The 19,109-nt window shown below is 40.5% G+C and overlaps 4 protein-coding genes across 6 annotated transcripts; 2 read left to right on the top strand and 2 right to left on the bottom strand.

Annotated features, from left to right (window-relative positions):
• Positions 1-309: 309 nt before the first annotated feature.
• LOC124416109 (dorsalin-1-like) lies at positions 310-2,006 on the bottom strand. The gene has a single exon (XM_046896992.1). The coding sequence runs from the start codon at positions 1,475-1,477 to the stop codon at positions 377-379; it is 1,101 nt and encodes a 366-aa protein (XP_046752948.1). The 5' UTR covers positions 1,478-2,006; the 3' UTR covers positions 310-376.
• A 2-nt stretch (positions 2,007-2,008) lies between these two features.
• On the top strand, positions 2,009-13,095 carry LOC124416108 (long-chain-fatty-acid--CoA ligase 5). 3 transcript variants are annotated; one of them, XM_046896990.1, is made up of 8 exons: positions 2,009-2,241; positions 3,798-3,946; positions 5,990-6,113; positions 7,119-7,924; positions 8,633-8,923; positions 11,528-11,749; positions 12,307-12,624; positions 12,743-13,095. In XM_046896990.1, coding segments are annotated over exons 1-8 (2,049 nt in total). In that variant the 5' UTR covers positions 2,009-2,240; the 3' UTR covers positions 12,881-13,095. The 3 variants fall into 3 exon arrangements, with proteins under 3 accessions (XP_046752946.1, XP_046752945.1, XP_046752947.1); XM_046896989.1 differs by lacking the exon at positions 2,009-2,241 and having other exon boundaries at positions 3,761-3,946; XM_046896991.1 differs by lacking the exons at positions 2,009-2,241; positions 3,798-3,946 and adding an exon at positions 4,987-5,301.
• Positions 13,096-13,752: 657 nt separating this feature from the next.
• On the bottom strand, positions 13,753-15,687 carry LOC124416110 (vesicle transport through interaction with t-SNAREs homolog 1A). Its single transcript, XM_046896993.1, has 4 exons — positions 15,554-15,687; positions 15,311-15,369; positions 14,849-15,199; positions 13,753-14,765 (listed from the first exon to the last, which is right to left on the bottom strand). The coding sequence occupies exons 1-4, from the start codon at positions 15,645-15,647 to the stop codon at positions 14,607-14,609; spliced, it is 663 nt and encodes a 220-aa protein (XP_046752949.1). The 5' UTR covers positions 15,648-15,687; the 3' UTR covers positions 13,753-14,606.
• A 25-nt stretch (positions 15,688-15,712) lies between these two features.
• On the top strand, positions 15,713-17,736 carry LOC124416111 (60S ribosomal protein L34-like). The gene is made up of 4 exons (XM_046896995.1): positions 15,713-15,765; positions 15,928-15,999; positions 16,343-16,540; positions 17,594-17,736. Exons 2-4 carry the CDS (start codon positions 15,935-15,937, stop codon positions 17,688-17,690), a joined length of 360 nt encoding a protein of 119 aa, XP_046752951.1. The 5' UTR covers positions 15,713-15,765; positions 15,928-15,934; the 3' UTR covers positions 17,691-17,736.
• Positions 17,737-19,109: the final 1,373 nt, after the last annotated feature.

Below are 19,109 nucleotides of genomic sequence, written 5' to 3'. Positions count from 1 at the left end.
CAAATAGGAATATCAACTTTTCCGATACCGCAGTGTATCCAAACACAAGAATTCAACGGTGTAATATCTCAAAATAATCGCAGAGAAAGTGATCTCTTCAGCATGAAATTACCATTAAACGTAGTACCGACCAACACCGTAAAGAATTACTTCATCCTACTGATATTAGATCGTATTTCTCTTTCTTAATAAAGATGGTCAAGACTCAAAGGTAGGTATATACAAAAGAAAATCTAAATTCGCAGGTAAAAATAGCTATATATATATATCCGACAGGGTGTTCTCGGAACACGTGTCTGATATTCATACACTGCTTGAACTTGCATTCGACCGATCTCAATATTATTAGAAGCACGCAGTTCTGGACTCTGTCCTCTTATCTGCAGCCACACTCTGCCACCACCATGTCTTCGTATCCATACTGGTAAGTCAGGGTTCCCGTAGCGTCCATGTAAAGCAGGCTGGTTGCACTGAGCCTGGTTGGCACACAGCACGCTCTTCCGACTGGTTTGTTGTTGTTGTTGTTGTTGTTGTTAGAGTTGACGTTAACGTTGGCTTTGGCTTCATCGGCAGCCTGAAGTGCGGTGTAAACGAGGGTTTGGACGATCGCGTGTTTCGTAGGACTGAGATGATCTCCTAGTGGGTAAAAGCACTTTCCGACGCACTGGTAAGCGTCGTAACCCTTCGGGGCAACGACCCACTCGTCGTACGATATCGTGGAAAAGTCGACGTATAGAGATCGCTTGCGGCAAGCGTTTCGACGCCGGCGTCGGGCGGGGTCGTTTTTCCACGTAGTAGTGACGTCCCCTTGGTCCTCGTAGACGGTCGATCGCGCTCTTCGCGTCTTTGGCTTGCTGTAGCTGAGCAATAGGATCGGTCCTTCGCCGCGATGCCGACCTTCAACTCTTCCGCGTACCCGAAGTCGCAGTACGTCACCGATTCGGCCGAGAACCGCATCGGTCACATTGAATCCTCTCCAAGCATCGTCTCTTCGTGGCCGCTGGACTTGGTTCTTCCAAGGCAATCCGTCGATCGAATGAACGCGGAGAATCATTCCTGCGGCCCCCATAAGCTCGGCCGCTTCCAGAACCTCCCCAGGTTGTGTGATCGGTACGGAAAATTCTAGAACTCTTCCACCATCATTTGACAACGGCCAAGAGATGTGAGCCGGTTGAAGAGCTCTCACGATGTCAGCGTCAGGTCGACGATGGTAGAGCCGCAACATGTATCGCGAGATCGGTTGGCGATGATGCACCTTCGCGGATCCTCTGACGAGGTGCTTTGCTCTTGTGGTTTTGTTCACAAAACGTTGAGATAACCTGAGTGCGGATGACGGTAAGGTGAGACCGACTTCGAAGGAGGCTCTTGCCAGCACTCTGGTGGACAACCAGGAAAATGGTGCTCCCGTTCTCCAAAGGTAACACGTCGCAAAAAGAGCCAGAAACAACATCGGCCAGTACCGTGCCGACGTCCACATTCTTGAAAAGCGTATGACGATTGCCAGCTAACACAGACTTAAGCGTACGAATCCAGGTGAACCTCCATCACAAGTCACCGCGAACTCCCCTGATTGCCTTACCGTAAGCGATTCAGAGAAGAGAAGTTCTTTGAAAACAACGACGTGCAGTGGAGCCATCCGGCCCGAAACTGGAGTCGATGGACCCCGTGGTCGAAGCCCCCGAGGATGAGGCTGAAGGGAGTCCTCAAATACCCGCCAATCCATGGCACGTTCAAAATTGCCGCTGTAGTTGGCCTTATCGAACGCAGACCTCCACTTGACCGAACGTCTACCCTGGACGGCGTCGCCCGCGCAGCAAGACGAGAGATGCCAGGCTTATCGCCGTCGCGGCGTCACGTCGAGCCATGCGGCTGCGGTCCCCCTTCCCAATGCAGGGGTCGCACGGACGCCGAGCATCGATTCAGCCCGGTGACGTCATACCGCGAACGTAACCCCAGGAGCGTATACACGTCGAATCCGACGTACTAGTGGAGCGTCGAGCTGAGCAGCAGAGGGATACCTATAACGCTACGACACGAAGTACAGAACGATAACACGCCTATCATGCCTCCGTCCTGACTAAGCCTTAACTCAGGGGGTGAGGTCAAGGCGCCCCGATAACCCAACTTCCGTACCACATCGTCAACAAGAAAATAGAAGAGTTCGGTTCGCGCCTTCGTTCGTTGTGTCTGCATTTAGAGCGAACAACCGGGAGAAGGAGGACTGATCTGACTTTTCAGCAAGTAAGTAAAATCACTGATGATATCCTAGTCTCAGAGAGCTTTTCTTACACATCGTACGCTGAGAAACTTGGAACATATCAAGTTTTTCACCATTCTCGCTACATATTAACCCTCGGTCATCCACTTTAAATTTTTGAATGAACCGGTATAATCGCACATGTTTTACTGAAGATGCAATGTGAGTCAGGTGCAAGTTCAAATCTTGAACAGGTTGTTGTTGAGTCAGCAGAATAGTGAACAATAGTTTTATTGCGCGGATAGGATCTTTTTTCACTTTATTCGGTATGAATACCTGCAATTTTTTCATTCAATTCATTCTTATACGTAGATGTATCACCGTTGTTTCGTGAAAAAATGACTTGCGTATTCTGGAATTAAATAAACACGCGAACCTCACCGCAAACTAGGTATTAGGATATCTGATGGGTTTTGTATGGTTTCATAGAAGCCTGGATTATCTAGAGACTTGATTCTCGTGACACGTGGTTAGATTTCACTTTGAATGAATTTCTAGCGAATATATCACAGCTTCAACAGTTTTTTTTTCATTATAATTTGTTATCCTTTATACATGATTGTCAAACTCCTTGACTTTTATTCAACTATTACGGCTTTCTGATCTACTCTTTTTGGCTCACGTAGATAAATGTCAAACTTTATCTGCAAAAGGTTTACACGTAAAAAGCTGTCTATAGTCTACGATTGTAAAGCCAACAATAACACGTGACATTGCTTTTAATGTGATGATTGGGCCCAAAAAAATGAAGAAGAATATTATTGATCATAAAAACGTTATTGTTATTTGATTTACTTTTCCCTTGAAAGTTAAGCCAGAAAAACCATAGTAAATTTCTCAACGTGAAATCGATCCTCTAAAAGATACGTTTCTTACAATTAGAACTGATAAATGTGCTGTAACAAGACCTAATCGCTAATATTTCCGAAAAATGTTAATGGCCTCGGTAGTAATTAACTAAATGTCAGTCGAAGTGAAAAATACAAGATAAAGTTCACGTATACTCAGAACAAGCCAAATGCGCAGCGCTTGGGGGGTAAAAAGAATCAATAAAATCGATCCCTCGCGGTACAACCCTAACAGAATTGTGAAAGAAACTGCTTATATTAGTATAAAAAAAAAAAAACAATATATCGACAGACTTTCGATTTCAAACAAAGGAAAAAAGCCACTACGGTAACGAACTTGCAGGAAATACTAGGTATCCACTCAACAAAATTGTTTGGCATGAAGTTATCTCTCTGATTGATGTAAAAAAGGAATTCAGGCCGATCAGCTGTTGGGGTGAATGTTCAAAAACGTCGATGTAAATCTGGTTCCATCTTTTCTTACGTATTAAAATAAGCCAGTTTCCAGCAAGATGCAGACAAGGAATTCGCGGTAAAGGAATACTGCGTCCGTGCGATGAAGACGAGACACAACCGCATCTCTGTATCTCCAAGGCGCTTGGCACTGGAGTTATCATACCCTGCACCATAACCGTCTCCCGTACCACCGAGCACGATGTATACTGACCTTAAACCAGACCTCGAAAATGCAGTGTTACAGTCGAACCTGGAGGAATACCTTCCCTACGTGGGAGGCGCAGCTGGAGCTCTCGTCCTGACCGGGGTCGCCGCGTACTATGCTTCCCGTCCAACACCGGAGCGACCTCTCGTTCCTCTCGATGCTCAGGCCAAGGTTCTTCCGGTAAGCAGTAGGACATCCGTTAAGAAAAACTTTCAACTCAACTTATCGACTTCGAACAAAGTAGCCATCTCTCAGTTTCAAGACAAAATACTCTTTCTGTCCTCGTTTCACAAGTGTCGAAAGCTTTACCCAAATGGAAGGATACTGGTTAAATTGTTCCATCACACAAAACAAAGCGAATTTAGTGAATTTACTTTCTCGATGCAAGGCCTTACGGTCCCAGCGTGTAAATGGTGGAATAGTCCATAATTTCACCAGTTCCTCCGCAGCTGCACATTCGATGAATACTTGGGTATTTTTGCACAGTAAATGCAATGCTTGCGATACCTCAACTGTGAAATCGGAACAGATGAACCCTAAACACGTCAAGAGCGTTATAATATTTCAATTATACTTAGTGAGAATGTGGGGAAATAGCCTGGTGAGAAGTTCGTGTGGGATGTTCAGCGACTCTTAAGACTTCTTCAGAGTATTTCTGGTCTCGTTCAAACACGTAAGCTTTAGGTCTACAAGAAAAAATGTAATTCTTTCGCGAAATGAAGTATAATTCAGAGTTATACACCGAAGAAGGACCAAGAGCTGGACGTATCGGGAAGGTAGAGCACAGGTCCTGTAACCGTGAAAAATGAGTGCAACGATCACCGTCTGCGGCGTTTATCCATCATTTCCCGTAGAGTTGCCGATCCCCTCAACGACGAGATCCCCGGGTCCGACGTTCCCTCGCGCGATGCAGAGTGAACGTATAACTGGCGGTAAAATAAAACAGCCGTTCCCACGACGGTCCGAAATGTTGGCAGATTCCCGCGCTTCCCCATCGGCTGTCGGGTAGTTGTTAGCTGTATTTTAACACCGGGATAAGTAAGTAAGTCAGGTGATGCAGACGTTACGCCTGCGTCGCGAGGGCCCAGCTCTCTACGGCTCTTAGCGAGGATGGCCTCCGACGGGGAGAGTGTTTACCGTCGAAGCTGGCCCTCGTCCAATAAGTTCAGCGTCGCCAGCGTCCCTCAATATGCGAGCCTATATTTAAATGGCCGAGAGTTTGAGTCGCTCGCTAGTTTCTTCGAGGGGAGGGAAGGACGAACGAGACGCGGACCGCGTGACAGAGCTTCGAGATACTCGGGGGAAAAGAGACATCTTCGCGAAGCAACCCTGTTATTCGCCGGGCCAGGACGGTAGTCGCGGTGTGGTGCAGGTGTCGTGCAGTTCATTGTGTACCTGGGGGAAGTTTCCATATCCGCGAGTGCTCGGGAGGTTTACTCGAGGCCTCGAGGGCGGTTCTCTGAGTGCCTGGTTCCTTTTCATACGAAATGATACGAAGTCCGATAGACCTTAACGACCAGTCGGAGATACTCAAGGTTATTTGACAAGCTACGTTTGTTTCCGACAATCTTACCGCATCCCGATGGTTCGATTCCTCCATTTTTCCCGCCAAGGAAAAAAAAAAGAAAAAAAAAAAACTTTTCGGATATTGCATCATGCGTTTTGCATCCTTGATGTTAACCGCCCAGCCCTTTCGCGACCAAAAATGCATCAAGGACTAGCTTTGTACCGGTCGGAATCTGTACTTGAAACATTTTTTCGTACAGTTGGCCTTGCTACGTGTAAATTTAACACTTTTGAAGAGGTTCCAGAAGAAATGAGACAACCTTACCTAGCTACCGTATGATTGATGATTGGGCTATGTAACCAGGCGAATTATTCAAGAAAAATAGGAGAACAAAGTCGACGATGAGAGGGAAAATAGTGAAAACTAAGATGAAGCAAAAGCTCCGTGGCCGGTTGTTTAGCATCATCAAAGTGATACTGTATATTTGCAAATTTGATTGGAATTTATGCGGCTTGTCTATATGATTGCAATGTAGAGACTTTAAAGCGAGCCAAAAGTTAACACGGGATTCGTTATCTAATCAAAAATAGGGAAATCATTCGTCTGTTTGTCTCGGGCTACACAGTACTGCTTCATGCTATATTTAGTGTAGTGCTTTGCCGATCGGTTACGCAATATCGGATATAATTTAAGTTTGGAAAACTCTTCGGTTTCAGGGTGCCGAGCTTGTCAGAGTGTCGAAATTCTACAAGGACAGCAAGGATGGCAAATTCGTCAGCTACATTCACGAGGACACAAGAACTCTCTACGACTCATTCCGAAGGGGTGCTAAAGAGTCTAGTAAGTCTTCATAAAACTGAACCAATTTTTAATCAACCACTCAAGCTTGACGTCGATCACGCCCACTTCCTCTCTACCGGTGTGAACGCGACCTTTGATGTATTGTGTGTGTTAGAATTGGTCAATAAACTACGTTACGATAAACACGAATAATAGTTCAGACGTGGTGTTTCACATTAAACGACATACGCAGACGAGTATCATTTCTTAACATCTGTAATTTTTATAGCAACTAATCCTTTGCATGAATTTCCATCAATAGTTAAGTACGCATTGACTTTTTTATTGCTCTAATTGCACCTGTATATTTAGCAGAAAGGAACGTTGACAGTTAGAGTAATTGACTAATACTCACGTGGTCAGCACGTCTGTTTTGCAAATGGAATATTTGCAATTTTAAAACACCGTTCAATCGAATTTTTAGGCTAAACTAAGTGTCGCAATTTATCAACGATTCGACAGCGATGATTCGATCAAATTACCCATACAACAAAAGTTCTATTCCTTTTACTTAACAAATTTTCAATGCGGAAAGATGGGTTGCACAGTTTGGCAAGTTCGATCCAAACTACATATTTCTGAATTATATTAAGATAACAAACGGGGGACAGGTGGTCCAAGGAAAAGCTCGCCAAACAAAAATATCAGCCAATAAATAGATTTTCCACGATTAGATAAGTTTATGCTTCTCTCAGTTTATTAAGCTTGGGCTCTCCGTTGCTCATTCTTTGACAGTTAAAATTACCTAAATTCAGTCCATAATCCTCAAAAGTATCTACTTTGATTTGCACATTTCAAAGGATAGTGATAATCGCAGCTAAATTAAAGGCAACGTCACGCGAGCCCTGAAGTTCGCAAGATTGAAAAACTAAGCAACATTTCCTTTAAAACAAATAAAAAGTATAAAATACCAAGGCCTGGCTGGTCGTCGAGACGGACCAGGTGCACCGTATGTTATATATATTTTCGTCCGCAGATATTGCCAAGTTCGCATTTTGTTGACAGACAATGGGCCATGCCTTGGATGGCACGAAGGAAAGAACAAACCTTATCAATGGCTGCACTACAACGAAACGTTGCTGCGCGCGAGGAATTTGGGCTCAGGATTAATCGCTTGCGGCCTTATTCCCGGACCTCAGACACTGATAGGACTCTACAGTCAAAATTGTCCCGAATGGGTACTCACAGAGCAAGCATGCTACAATTACTCCCTGGTGGTCGTCCCTCTCTACGACACCTTGGGACCGGATGCTTGCGCCTACATAATAAACCAGGCAGAGATCACTTTGGTTATTTGCGAGGATGACAAGAAGTGCAACCTTCTGTTGGACAAAGCACCGAGGTGTCTTAGGAAGCTGGTCGTAATGAAGGACATCAGACCCGCCACGAATCAGCGGGCGAAAAACAGAGGCGTTGAACTCCTGAGGTTCGACGAAGTCGAACGTCTCGGTTCCCAAAAGGACTACCCCGAAGTACCTCCTCGTCCAAGTGATCTGTGCACCATTTGTTACACATCCGGGACGACGGGGAACCCTAAGGGTGTCATGCTGACCCATCAGAACGTAGTAGCCGGCGTCTGCGCGGTGCTCCTTCAATTCGGGGACCACAGGCCCACCTCCAAGGACGTTATGATCAGTTTTCTTCCTCTGGCACATATGCTGGAACGATGCTGCGAGAATGGAATGTACATGGTGGGTGGCGCGGTGGGCTTTTACAGTGGAGACATCAAACATTTGACAGAGGATATGAAGGCTCTAAAACCGACGGTGATGCCCGCCGTTCCCAGGCTACTCAATCGAATCTATGACAAGGTGAGACTTAGTTAAAAGCTCTTTGGGAAGTCGGGTCTCTATTTTTGTCGTTATTCACAGATTTTGCCGTTACGATGGAAATTTGTTTTATATGGCTGATGATAGTTGGACGAAAACGTTGGATGATTTAATAGTTTTCAGAACGCTTTTGCGTATATAATAGAAGCAAACAAACGGAAGTGTTAAGAGCTTCTGACTTAGCAGAGAAACGAGTTAGTTTTTTGTCGGTGTGAAAATACACGCCTGACCTGTAAATATTTTTACCACGGAATCGATTAATGCGAATTTTTCCCACAAATCAATTGATCAAGTTGCGAGTAAGTTGTTGGCCGACCGCACGCTTATTTATCTTTCCTTAACGTCGAGATGCAATCAAAGACTTTTTAATTTACGATCATATAAGAGCTGAACATTTGATCGCGGATTATACTCGACGAAGCTTTCACTTTGTCCCAACATTTGCGATATTACCGCTTCCTTTATAGCAATTTTATCCAAGGCTGAAAAGTAAAGTTTCTTCAAAAGGTTCAGTAATAAATAGATATATGCATATATTTATGTAACACTATAAACTCCGGCGGTAGTATTCTCGCATATCGTATCCGGTATACATATACAAAGACAGATTTATCACCCACCACTATATAAACAGGCTCCTCATTCCGTCACTCAACTAGAGTACATTTCAAGAATAACTAAACTTGACAGGTAACAGCAGAACTTCAAGGCTCGTTTCTTAAACGGATGTTATTCAACATGGCTTTGCGAGCGAAGGAGTCCGAAATCAAGAAGAGCATAGTAAGGAACAACAGTTTTTGGGACAAGGTCGTCTTCAAGAAAATACAGGATGGAATGGGAGGGCGGCTCAGATTGATTATGGTAGGCTCAGCACCCTTGTCGGGCAACGTTCTTACCTTTGCGAGATGCGTTCTGGGGTGCCTGATCGTCGAGGGTTACGGGCAGACCGAATGCTGCGCTCCAATCACCTTGACCGTCCAGGTTAGTCGATGTAGTCCTGTGTGTGTCCTCGGTCCGTTGATGAATCCATTGGAACAGTAGCTCGTGGACGAGAAGAGCGTGGAAAGGTCAAAAATCGTGATTACGCAACGACGTCCACGTTGCGACTATATCTACAAACAGTACCTGGAATGCCATGAAATTTAAAATTAGAGCACAAATTTTCTCATTCACTAAATTCTACTGCCCAATGGGACAAGAGCTAAAAATATTTTAGTCCTATAAAACGGCAATTAATTTCCACAGAATCCATTTCAACTGATGAATATATTTTGATGATTTGGTACTTCCTAAGTTATACATTATTTCAGGACAATTGTGCTACTAATTACGATCATACTTAATTGACGATCCCATCTGAATGATCTGCATAGCTGTGGTTGTTTAAACAATTTGAATACTACGAATACATGTAGCTGTCAGCACACGATTGGAAAACAGAACATTTGTCGCAGATGTAACATATCGATAATTAAGAAATGGTGTTTTAAATTATTTGCAAAATGATCGCGTATCGCTTTATTTTATATGAAGGTTTAAAAATTCAAAAATCGATATTCCGAAAGTGATATCAATTCGTGCTAACGCTATTACTCCATCCATTTAGGGGGATTCAATTACGAGTAACTTGATTCACAAGACGCTGACATTATTGATTCAATAAACCGTCGGAGGGTACTATCGCGAAAACAACCGCTAACCACAAACTACTCACCCTGCTCTTTCTATACTTAGCACCATTAACATATGGCCTCTATAAACATAAGGGAATTATTCATGCTGCACTCCGTCTGGCTAATTCATCTCTTCACCCCATTGCGGTCATCATTATTTTTACCGCTGGCATGTACGCCTATTAATTTTAAAACAACCGCAAACTCGCGTGTACATATCCGCATTCCCATCATATTCATACTAATCTTGTTATTTATTATTGATATCTAATTCTGTTACGTGCAAAGTAACGTGTAAACTGGACACGTGTTTAGTGCTGACGCAAAAAGAAGTGTAACTATGGCCACGGTCACTGCCTGCATGTCAACTATTTGGAAAAACTCATAAATTATTCGCGATGAAACACCGTCAATTTGCATTACTGATCGACAAATTATACGTATCAATGTCGACAATCTTCTTGACTCATGCAGTAAATTCATCTTACAATTTATTACCACGTGCGTGGTTAGGATCAGCGTCGGTATATACGTATTTTCATTAATAGCTTTTGATTGAGCCGCAACGCTTAATTTAACTTCAAATTTACCAGTCAGCTTTATCCCACCTCATACCGTCAGTCGCCAAGCCTCAGTTATTACTCAATTATTAATATAATACACCGGCGGATACGTAGACTACATTAAATATCAACGATACAACAACGAAAAGGTCTATTTTTATAATATTTCCGAGCCGACAAAAATATTATACGCGGTATAGATATTCTGGTTTTACAATATATAACCTTCTAAGTTTGTTGGGACGTAAAAAAAATTATCTAGAAATTCGAAACCTTATTTCATGCGCACAAGACAAATGAACACAATTATATTTAACTAGAGACAAATGGACGAAAATTCGGTGATTTTTATCTACAAAGTCTTGAAAACCGTGAAGAACTATCGTACGAGTTTTCATTTTGAATAAACCTCCCGGAAAATTGCGTAAGGAAATACGTTTACATCCTAATGCGAACGATCCTGCGTAAATACTGAATTACGTAAATTTCCTGCTGCTGGCATCGCGCACGAGTAAAATTTTCAACTGAAATGGATGCCTCGACACGTGAGGCGTTCATATTTACTCGCATATAAACACGATAAATATTGATTATGTTAACCCGGTTCATAATTAAAATACGTAGGCAAGATAGGCGATGATGTGTAGTGCGTATGTATTATAATATCAAGTATTCTACGAAATGCTTGTAGATACGTATAAGTATATCAGGAATTTTTTGATGCTCTATAACAAATAGCGTGCATATTTCACCACCTGAAACACGTGCTTCGAACTAAATATAGCTTCACTTCAACGTCACACTTACATGCTTATGTGAATCTATGTTTAGTAGTATTGATCTACAACCAAATGCTCGTATCAAAGTACAATAAAATGGTAGCATTGATTCCAGTTTATTTTTGCGATACGTTAAAACTTTTAATAGCGCGTTGAATACCTGGTCGCTGTATTGAAGTGGCGACATAAATCTGACGTTATAACAGCCGCAGCGGTTTATTTTATCAACACCGATTCAATTCTTACATTCAATGGACACGCACACTGTTCAAACGTTGAGATGAAGCGGAATCACCGTGTCGTTATTTTTTATTTTTATTATTTTATTTTATTTTGTTTCTTTCTTTTGCGCCTCCGAATTCCATTGGCATAAATATTGGATGTGTAAGCAACACGCTACAAGTAACGTCGCATCGAAGTCCAAAAATAACAAAGGGGTGATCGTAGTGGTCAGATGACGCGGTCAAATGACAATGAGATGTATTGCGACAAGTTGTAACTAACTTTAAACAAATTTAAACCTGCTCGAGTCAACATTAAACGTTGTTCGTCATTTGTTTTCTATCGAAGGGTGACCACGTGCCGGAGCACGTGGGACCGCCGGTGGCCTGCTGTTGCGTAAAACTAGTCGACGTACCAGATATGGAGTATTTCGCCGTTAGCAACCAGGGTGAAGTTTGCGTCAAGGGTACCAACGTCTTCGCCGGTTACTTCAAGGACCCCGAAAAAACGGCCGAGGTTATCGACGAGCAAGGATGGCATCACACAGGAGACATCGGCATGTGGTTACCTGTAAGTTTAAAAACATCGTGTTGAAGTTAGTAACGTTATTGTAACGATTTCAGCCGAGGAAAAACCGTTATTCCGCCATTTTGGAATTGGTTGAAATTCGGTAAACCGTAATAAAACACAACATACTCATATTTTGAAATCTTAGTTATCCTTCAAAGTCATTGTAAAAATAAGAAGAAAATAATTTTTTTCCAAATGTTTCGTTACGAAGTAAGGCATAAATTACAAGGATTTTTTCTATTTTCGTAAATTGAATTTCCACCGTGGATTCAATTTCAAAAATACTACGATGGCGTTACAGTATGACAACAAAACAATTATTGTATCTACCAAATCTGGCGATTATTTTGTTGATTCAAGCAAATCTTATGACATTTAATAAACCGAATCATTATATTGTTCTGACTGCTTTTTTGTTGAATCAAATTTCATTTGTTTGAATAACTAATCATTTCTTTCGCCATGTTTGGCCGTCGTCAAAATTGGTAAATTCAATGACAATATTTTCTCCGTATGTAACGCATGATTACTATAAAATTTTGTTATTCCTTCCGCAGAACGGCACGCTCAAGATAATCGACCGTAAAAAACATATCTTCAAATTATCACAAGGCGAGTACATCGTTCCTGAAAAAATAGAGAACATATACATCCGAAGCCAGTACGTCCACCAAGTATTTGTTCACGGTGAATCGCTGAAGTCCTGCGTCGTGGCAATTGTCGTGCCCGATGTAGACGTCGTGAAATGCTGGGCATCTGAGAACAGAATTCCCGGAACGTTGAGCGTCCTCTGCGCGAACCCAGAGGTAAAACGGCTTATCCTCGACGATATGCAGGCCTGGGGAAGGGAAGGTGGCCTGAAATCCTTTGAACAGGTTTGTTTAAATATATGTGTACTTAATTATTGAATAAAATGGCACGAAACTTAATTATACACTTCTTAGTGGGGATTATTCGAGGTTCTAATCACGTTTTATACGTGAATTTTTCTAGGTAAAAGACATTTACCTACATCCAGATCCATTCTCAGTACAAAACGGCCTTTTGACACCAACGCTGAAAACGAAACGACCACAACTCAAAGCATACTTCAAACCTCAACTGGAAGATCTTTATCAGCATCTGGCTTGACCGGACTGACCCCGGGCCTTGAATTATTAATTAACAATTGAACCAACTCGCTCCGGAACGATGAACCACGCCTTTTAGACCAAAAACGCTATTGTCAACACTTGATACACATTTATTATATCATTTTCACCAATACATAGTCTTGAAAGAGGAATACTAAATAAGCTATTAAGATATTGATAATATTATAAATAATAAATCAGGTTATTGTTAAACTTGTCTGGTTCCTTCTTTCTCACGCACCTGTGTAGTATAAGTGTAACAAATGCTTCGATTGTTGTACGGATGAAATATTCGACGATTCTATTATTTCAATTCCCTTAATTCAATCCTAGGTGTACCTATAATATACAGACGTACATACATACACACATACATGCTTCGGTAGCCGAAATTAGTTTGGGTGAACCAAATCGGAAGGGATCCTTGGAAGATCGTGCTATTAATATACATAATCAAACGACGAAGTGAAACATATTTGAAAATATTAAACAAGTAAAAATAAATCCACTCAATATGTTACTATAATACGTTGACTCATTGGCATGGAAAACGTTGAAATAAAATGATTCAAGTGTTATGTGTCCGTAACTAAAATTCATTACGAATGACAAATTATTTGCTGCTTCAGTAACTCATCGCCGATTTTGTGAAGGATGGGTGTTTACAGTTTGTACAAGATATAAAATATATGTCTAATAAAACCCAGCTGCGTTTAAAGAAATTTTAAGGTAAGCAAATTTTCATGTTTGTACATGTACAACTTTAAAAAAAAAATTTTAAGAAAAATATAAATATCAAAAATAAGACCAAATAATTTTCTAGACGTCCCAATTTACTTCAATTGCATCAGTGAGTTATGAATTTAATACTTACAATTGGAAATAGGTCTTCGTTATATCTACATTAAATATTTTTACAATCAATGGTTTTAATAAATTAAAATTAGTTCAGCACATGCTGTAACGAATTCGATACGTGGTTGATTCAAGAACACACATCAGTGATGCAAGACAAGAATTGAAATAACACGAAGGAAGGTTGTTTGCACATCAAAGTGTGGTTGTTACAAATGTATACCAAATTCATTACAGTATACGGATCTACATGCTTCGAACTTTGGCAATAATCCAAGACGCAAATACATAAAACTGCATCTCCGTCTTACCTAAAGTGTGGTAACTATCAAATGCGACAATAGATATATAAATAAGTGATATAAATGAAAAGTATGGCAAAACCGCATATTTAAGAACTCTGTGCAGGAATCAGATATTCAGAAATATGCAGTGCATTATAGAAATCTTATTAAATCTTGTTCTACTTATATGTACAAATCTAGGCAAGCTACAGAAAAACCTTATGATGCATCATCGCGCAAATCGGGATATTATACATGAGCTGAAGAATTGTAATCCCATATGTATTTCAATATTAAAATGGTGGAATGAAGGTTCATTCGGCACATTAATTCCTAAACAAGCTACTCAGCGTGTAGTGTAAGCTTGTAACGATTCAGAACAGGTGAATTGAAAAATAATTCCGTAGAAACCGTGACAAACTATTTTGGCATGACCTACTTGTAAGCCTGCTGATTGTTGATTAGCGACTTAATTTAGCTTCAATAAACGTACATTTTATACTGGCAGAGAAGTTATTACAATAAGTAATTATCATTAATGTTACTTGATTTGAAAGAGGCATGTCACCATGTTATATTGTAAATTTAACCTTTAGACTTGAAGCTATAATATACCACGAAGCATGCCACTATTGTTAGTACGAGAGCGACGATCGCAAGGGCTATCCTTTGTTGAACAGCCCTGAAAATCATCCCCGACAGCAATCGAGAGCCTCGTCCGAGCTCCGCATCAGTTTCTCGTAGCTAAAAATACGTATTTACAGTCAATAAATGTTGATAATTGTAGGGTGCAGCTGCTTGATTATTCAGAAATCCAATATACCAACCCTTCCTCTAGTTCTTTGTATGGTTTCTCTCTGATCATGAAGATCTTTTAGAACTTGAGTGCCAACCTCTTCACTTTCCAAAACCATGCGGTAACCATTTTGCAAGTTTCTCCCTGTCCTTTCTATCCTATCAGAATTATCTAGTAATCTCTGTCTTTGATCTATCGTAATACTGGTATCCCACGATTCATCTCCACCCCCCTCAGCTCCCCTGTCATCCTTAGGTCGCTTAGCGGACTGAAATTCTTGATTTAATCTCTTCAGTTCAGCTCTGTGACTCTCTACACGACCCCTAAGTCGGTCACGAGCTGCGCCACTCATCCCCCGTACCTCCAGTTCCATTTGCTCAAGCTAAAAAAAAAACTCAAATACAAAATGAGTTGCACTGAACAAAAGTCTTGTTACGTTTTTGCTTAGTTTTGCGTCGACACCTGATAAGAACACGGTAAATATCTTCCTTACCAACTCTTGAGCCTCCTCAACTTGCCGGTCAACATCTTGAACGAGCGCCCTTTTTTCGCCTGCGAATTAAATCATGAATGACGTATGCGTATCAAGCCAGATGTGATTTCTATCGATTATCATTTGTCGCAACGCCGCCAGATAGCGACCGCCTATCACGTCACAATCACCGCAGTAATATGTAATAAAGTCAGCTTTAAAATAACGTGATTATTTCATAGTATACAACGAAAATATCCTTACCGCCGTTCACTATTGCAATCCTACTAATTTTCGCGGTGATATCAGCTGTCAAAACAGCGTATTGTTGCTCGTAGTTGTCAACGAGCGTCGCCATCTTTGTTTCTAGTTCCAAAACTCGACACTATCGATATCGAGTGCGGCGCTAACGGCGTCGTTCATGAATCGAGTACTGCGTAAAACGTCGCTTCCTTTTCCGGCTAGGTCCGACAAAGGTTTGTCCGTATTTTCGTGTATTTATTGAATATCCAAGTTTGTTCGAATAATCGTGCGATTACGCATGCACCCAGTAACTTCTGGATACTCTTTCATGTTTAATCGTGTATATTGTCCACATATTTGTCACCAATTTTAAACGATCGTACTTTATTTTACAGAGCCAAAATGGTGCAGCGACTCACCTATAGACGACGGCTGTCGTATAATACGAAAAGTAACAGGAGACGTGTGTAAGTATTTCCATATTTCTAATTGCCTCAACGCTATAATTCCCTAAAAATTCTTACTTCAATAAGTACACACATGTCCGTTAAACTGATCGTTGATATACGATTTTCTCTTGTTCGGTTAAGTTAGGTTATGTTTTGGTTAACGCTACCCGTTTTTCTTGAATCTATCCACGTGCGTACGACAGTTATTGTATTGACCTAAACGCGGCTCTTTCTGGTGAATATTGAAAATGGAATTTTTTTTATCTAAATTTACATTACATCTTGCACATAATATTTTCAATGAAACAATTTCACATTACCCACCACATCAGAGTTGTGACTTATGACTTCTTTCTTACAGCGTCCGCACGCCTGGTGGTAAACTCGTTTACCAGTACCTGAAGAAACCTAAGAAGATCCCAAGATGCGGACAATGCAAAGATAAACTTAGGGGTATCCAGCCTGCCAGGCCAATGGAACGATCGCGTATGTGCAGACGCAAAAAGACAGTAAAGCGAGTCTACGGCGGTGTCCTTTGCCACAAATGTGTCAAGGAAAGGTACGTAGTCATTAACAAACCTGGCCATGTCTAAGAAGACTCAAATACAGTCTTATTATTTACTACAATCAGCACTTTGCATTCAATGTTGATATGTTTTGGAGTCATTAAAGTGTTTGATATAATTGAATGTTAACTTGAATTTTTCACTCAATTTGTGATACATTCGAAATCACAGTAATTTGAAATCGTTGTAACAATGATCATATACATTACTAAATTATGAGGATGCTATAGTCAGTCTTTACAGTCTTTAATATGACATGTAATTAAAAAGAGAAGTTTCGATTTTGTGTGAAAATAACTCCAGGAAATTCATTCCTGCATTTAGTAGTACTTCAAATATAGAAATACAGTTCTTGGGATTATTGTTGCGCAAAAACAAACCTTTTTTGACATTTGTATTCAGCAATGCATTTAGAATTGTGCTGATTATGGTATTTTCACATCAGTCATGCAAATGTTTTAATAATAGTCAAAATAAATTATATTTAACATAGTCGATGAAGACTAACTGGCATCCTCTTCATCTAATCACTAATTTACATTTGAAATGTTCCACGAATATGATAAAAAATTCTATAATTACACACACACTATATTATTTTGCGTGAAAATTTCACAATAGATTTCCTTCATAACTTATAACTCTTGTGGTCAAGTTTTATATCAAAGTTTGGATCGGTATTGCAGCTACCTACCTAACCATTGAAGTTATGACAGAATGTTTCTCCACATTAGCACTCGTCATATGGGTTCATTATTTGTTGTTTACTTCAACAGAATATTAATCGATATCATGAATAACTTGTCAGGTTACATTTCTTTACTATGTTTGAGAACATGTTTATTCAGTTAATATTTTTATCAACTGCGATTGATTTATTTTACTCTGTTCACTCGACCTCTCACAATTTCTGTGGTCTGTTTCTAATAAGAATGTAGCTATAAATTTTCAAATTTTGTACTTAAAATCAAACATCCGAACGAAACGTAGAATCCCAAGTTATAAATATTACTGCGTTTACTTTAATGTGATATTTTCTGTTTCAGGATCGTTCGTGCGTTTTTAATCGAGGAACAGAAAATCGTCGTGAAAGTAATCAAAGCTCAACAGGCTTCCAGCAAGCCTAAGAAGACCGATAAATAAGCTGTTCATCTTTTATTAAACGAAAAATAAATCTAAAAAAAATCTACAGACGTGCTTTACTTTTTCGCCCTCTGAAATTGTATCTACCACCGGTGTTCCACACCGGTCGCATGCTCCGACGTAATTTGTAGTTACTTAAAGAGAGCTAGTAACGAATATACACACGAAGAGGGAGATGTAATCTCGAATCTTTTCACTAAATATTGTCGCAAGGTACTATTTTGTTCCGCAACACATTGGGCGCCCCTAAAATTTACATACACGCTGCCAAAATCGTTACCCCTATTTCTCACGAATCTAAATGGCTTAATTTTAAGCGAAAAAAGTACGCAGATTATATATAATACGTACTATACTTTAGAAGACTCTTGTCTGGTTTTATTTCGAAATGTTTAGACGCACATTTTGTAAGAAATGAGTGAAATCTTATCATGAATTCTGAGGAAAACTGTTCTAATGTTCCGTCTCGTCACTGTAAAGATATTTACACGATTTCCAGAATTCACTGATGGTGCAATTGACGATGAGCATGTTTTTATGATCTCACGTAATGCACTGTACGGTGATGAATTAATGATCAGCGAACGCGTCCCGTGCAAAAGCATGCGGAGGAAATTGCAATTCACAACGCCTATTCTGAGTTTGAGGTAACTTCTTGATGAGAAAACTTACTGCAATGTCACGATTAGTTCTTTGAATTAGTGATGTGTATAACGATCTATGCTTACGGAAAAAGAGAGAACAAAGCGAAGCAGGTCCGACTCGCTCGTATACTGTAATCGGCACGGTGTGTCTATCAATTAGTATTATCTTCGCAGTATTATAACGCGCACAAAAATCTGTCCACGTCACGACAGATTTGTGCTTCCTCCTTTAACTTATTGTCATTCGTTCGATCACTCATTAATTTCAAACTTATACATATGAAGGTACGTTTGGTACGTGTTTCAGGGAATAAATAATCCGATGAGTTCAATGTCGTAAACTTTCGGCGCAGCCGTTTTACTCTAATTTTAGATTTCTATTTAAGACTGACGGTCTGAAATGAGAATGACTCTAATTCTATCGCGAGACAACTTAATCTCAAGCCGTTAAATTACAGTTTGCAATCTTAATGTTCATAATCGGTCCGTTTACTCTAAGATATTGCATAATTATCAATATAATATATTGTGTTATTATATGCACGCAGTTATGCTCTTTTGCACATACAATTCGTTACAAAGTGTATAATCGCAGTCTCCCACCAGTGCAATCCCGATCAGGGAGCGACAGCTGTTGAGGTGTAAAAAAAATTATAAAAACTTGATACGATTCATTCCAACTCCATATTAGAAATCTTAGACTCGGCGTACTTCTGCGCTCAGAAACTGGCTATGTGCGTGCCGCAGCATCTGGCCGAAAAAGGAATTGATGCCA

Source organism: Diprion similis, chromosome 2 (assembly GCF_021155765.1).
Source record: "Diprion similis isolate iyDipSimi1 chromosome 2, iyDipSimi1.1, whole genome shotgun sequence".
NCBI lineage: Eukaryota > Metazoa > Arthropoda > Insecta > Hymenoptera > Diprionidae > Diprion > Diprion similis.
Note: the sequence above shows the minus strand (reverse complement) of the source record. Positions and strands in the feature narration are given on the sequence as shown.

Bases quoted from the DNA above. Each gene is read 5' to 3' on its own strand.
- LOC124416109 (XM_046896992.1), bottom strand. From the start codon at position 1,477: ATGTGGACGTCGGCACGGTACTGGCCGATGTTGTTTCTGGCTCTTTTT.
- LOC124416108 (XM_046896989.1), top strand. From the start codon at position 3,761: ATGTATACTGACCTTAAACCAGACCTCGAAAATGCAGTGTTACAGTCG. The intron at 8,924-11,527 runs GTTAGTCGATGT...TTTCTATCGAAG, and splicing joins CAATCACCTTGACCGTCCAG to GGTGACCACGTGCCGGAGCA. The intron at 12,625-12,742 runs GTTTGTTTAAAT...GAATTTTTCTAG, and splicing joins GCCTGAAATCCTTTGAACAG to GTAAAAGACATTTACCTACA.
- LOC124416110 (XM_046896993.1), bottom strand. From the start codon at position 15,647: ATGGCGACGCTCGTTGACAACTACGAGCAACAATACGCTGTTTTGACA. The intron at 15,370-15,553 runs GTAAGGATATTT...TTTAATTCGCAG, and splicing joins GATTGCAATAGTGAACGGCG to GCGAAAAAAGGGCGCTCGTT. The intron at 15,200-15,310 runs GTAAGGAAGATA...TTTTTTTTTTAG, and splicing joins TTGAGGAGGCTCAAGAGTTG to CTTGAGCAAATGGAACTGGA.
- LOC124416111 (XM_046896995.1), top strand. From the start codon at position 15,935: ATGGTGCAGCGACTCACCTATAGACGACGGCTGTCGTATAATACGAAA. The intron at 16,000-16,342 runs GTAAGTATTTCC...TCTTTCTTACAG, and splicing joins AAAAGTAACAGGAGACGTGT to CGTCCGCACGCCTGGTGGTA. The intron at 16,541-17,593 runs GTACGTAGTCAT...TTTCTGTTTCAG, and splicing joins CACAAATGTGTCAAGGAAAG to GATCGTTCGTGCGTTTTTAA.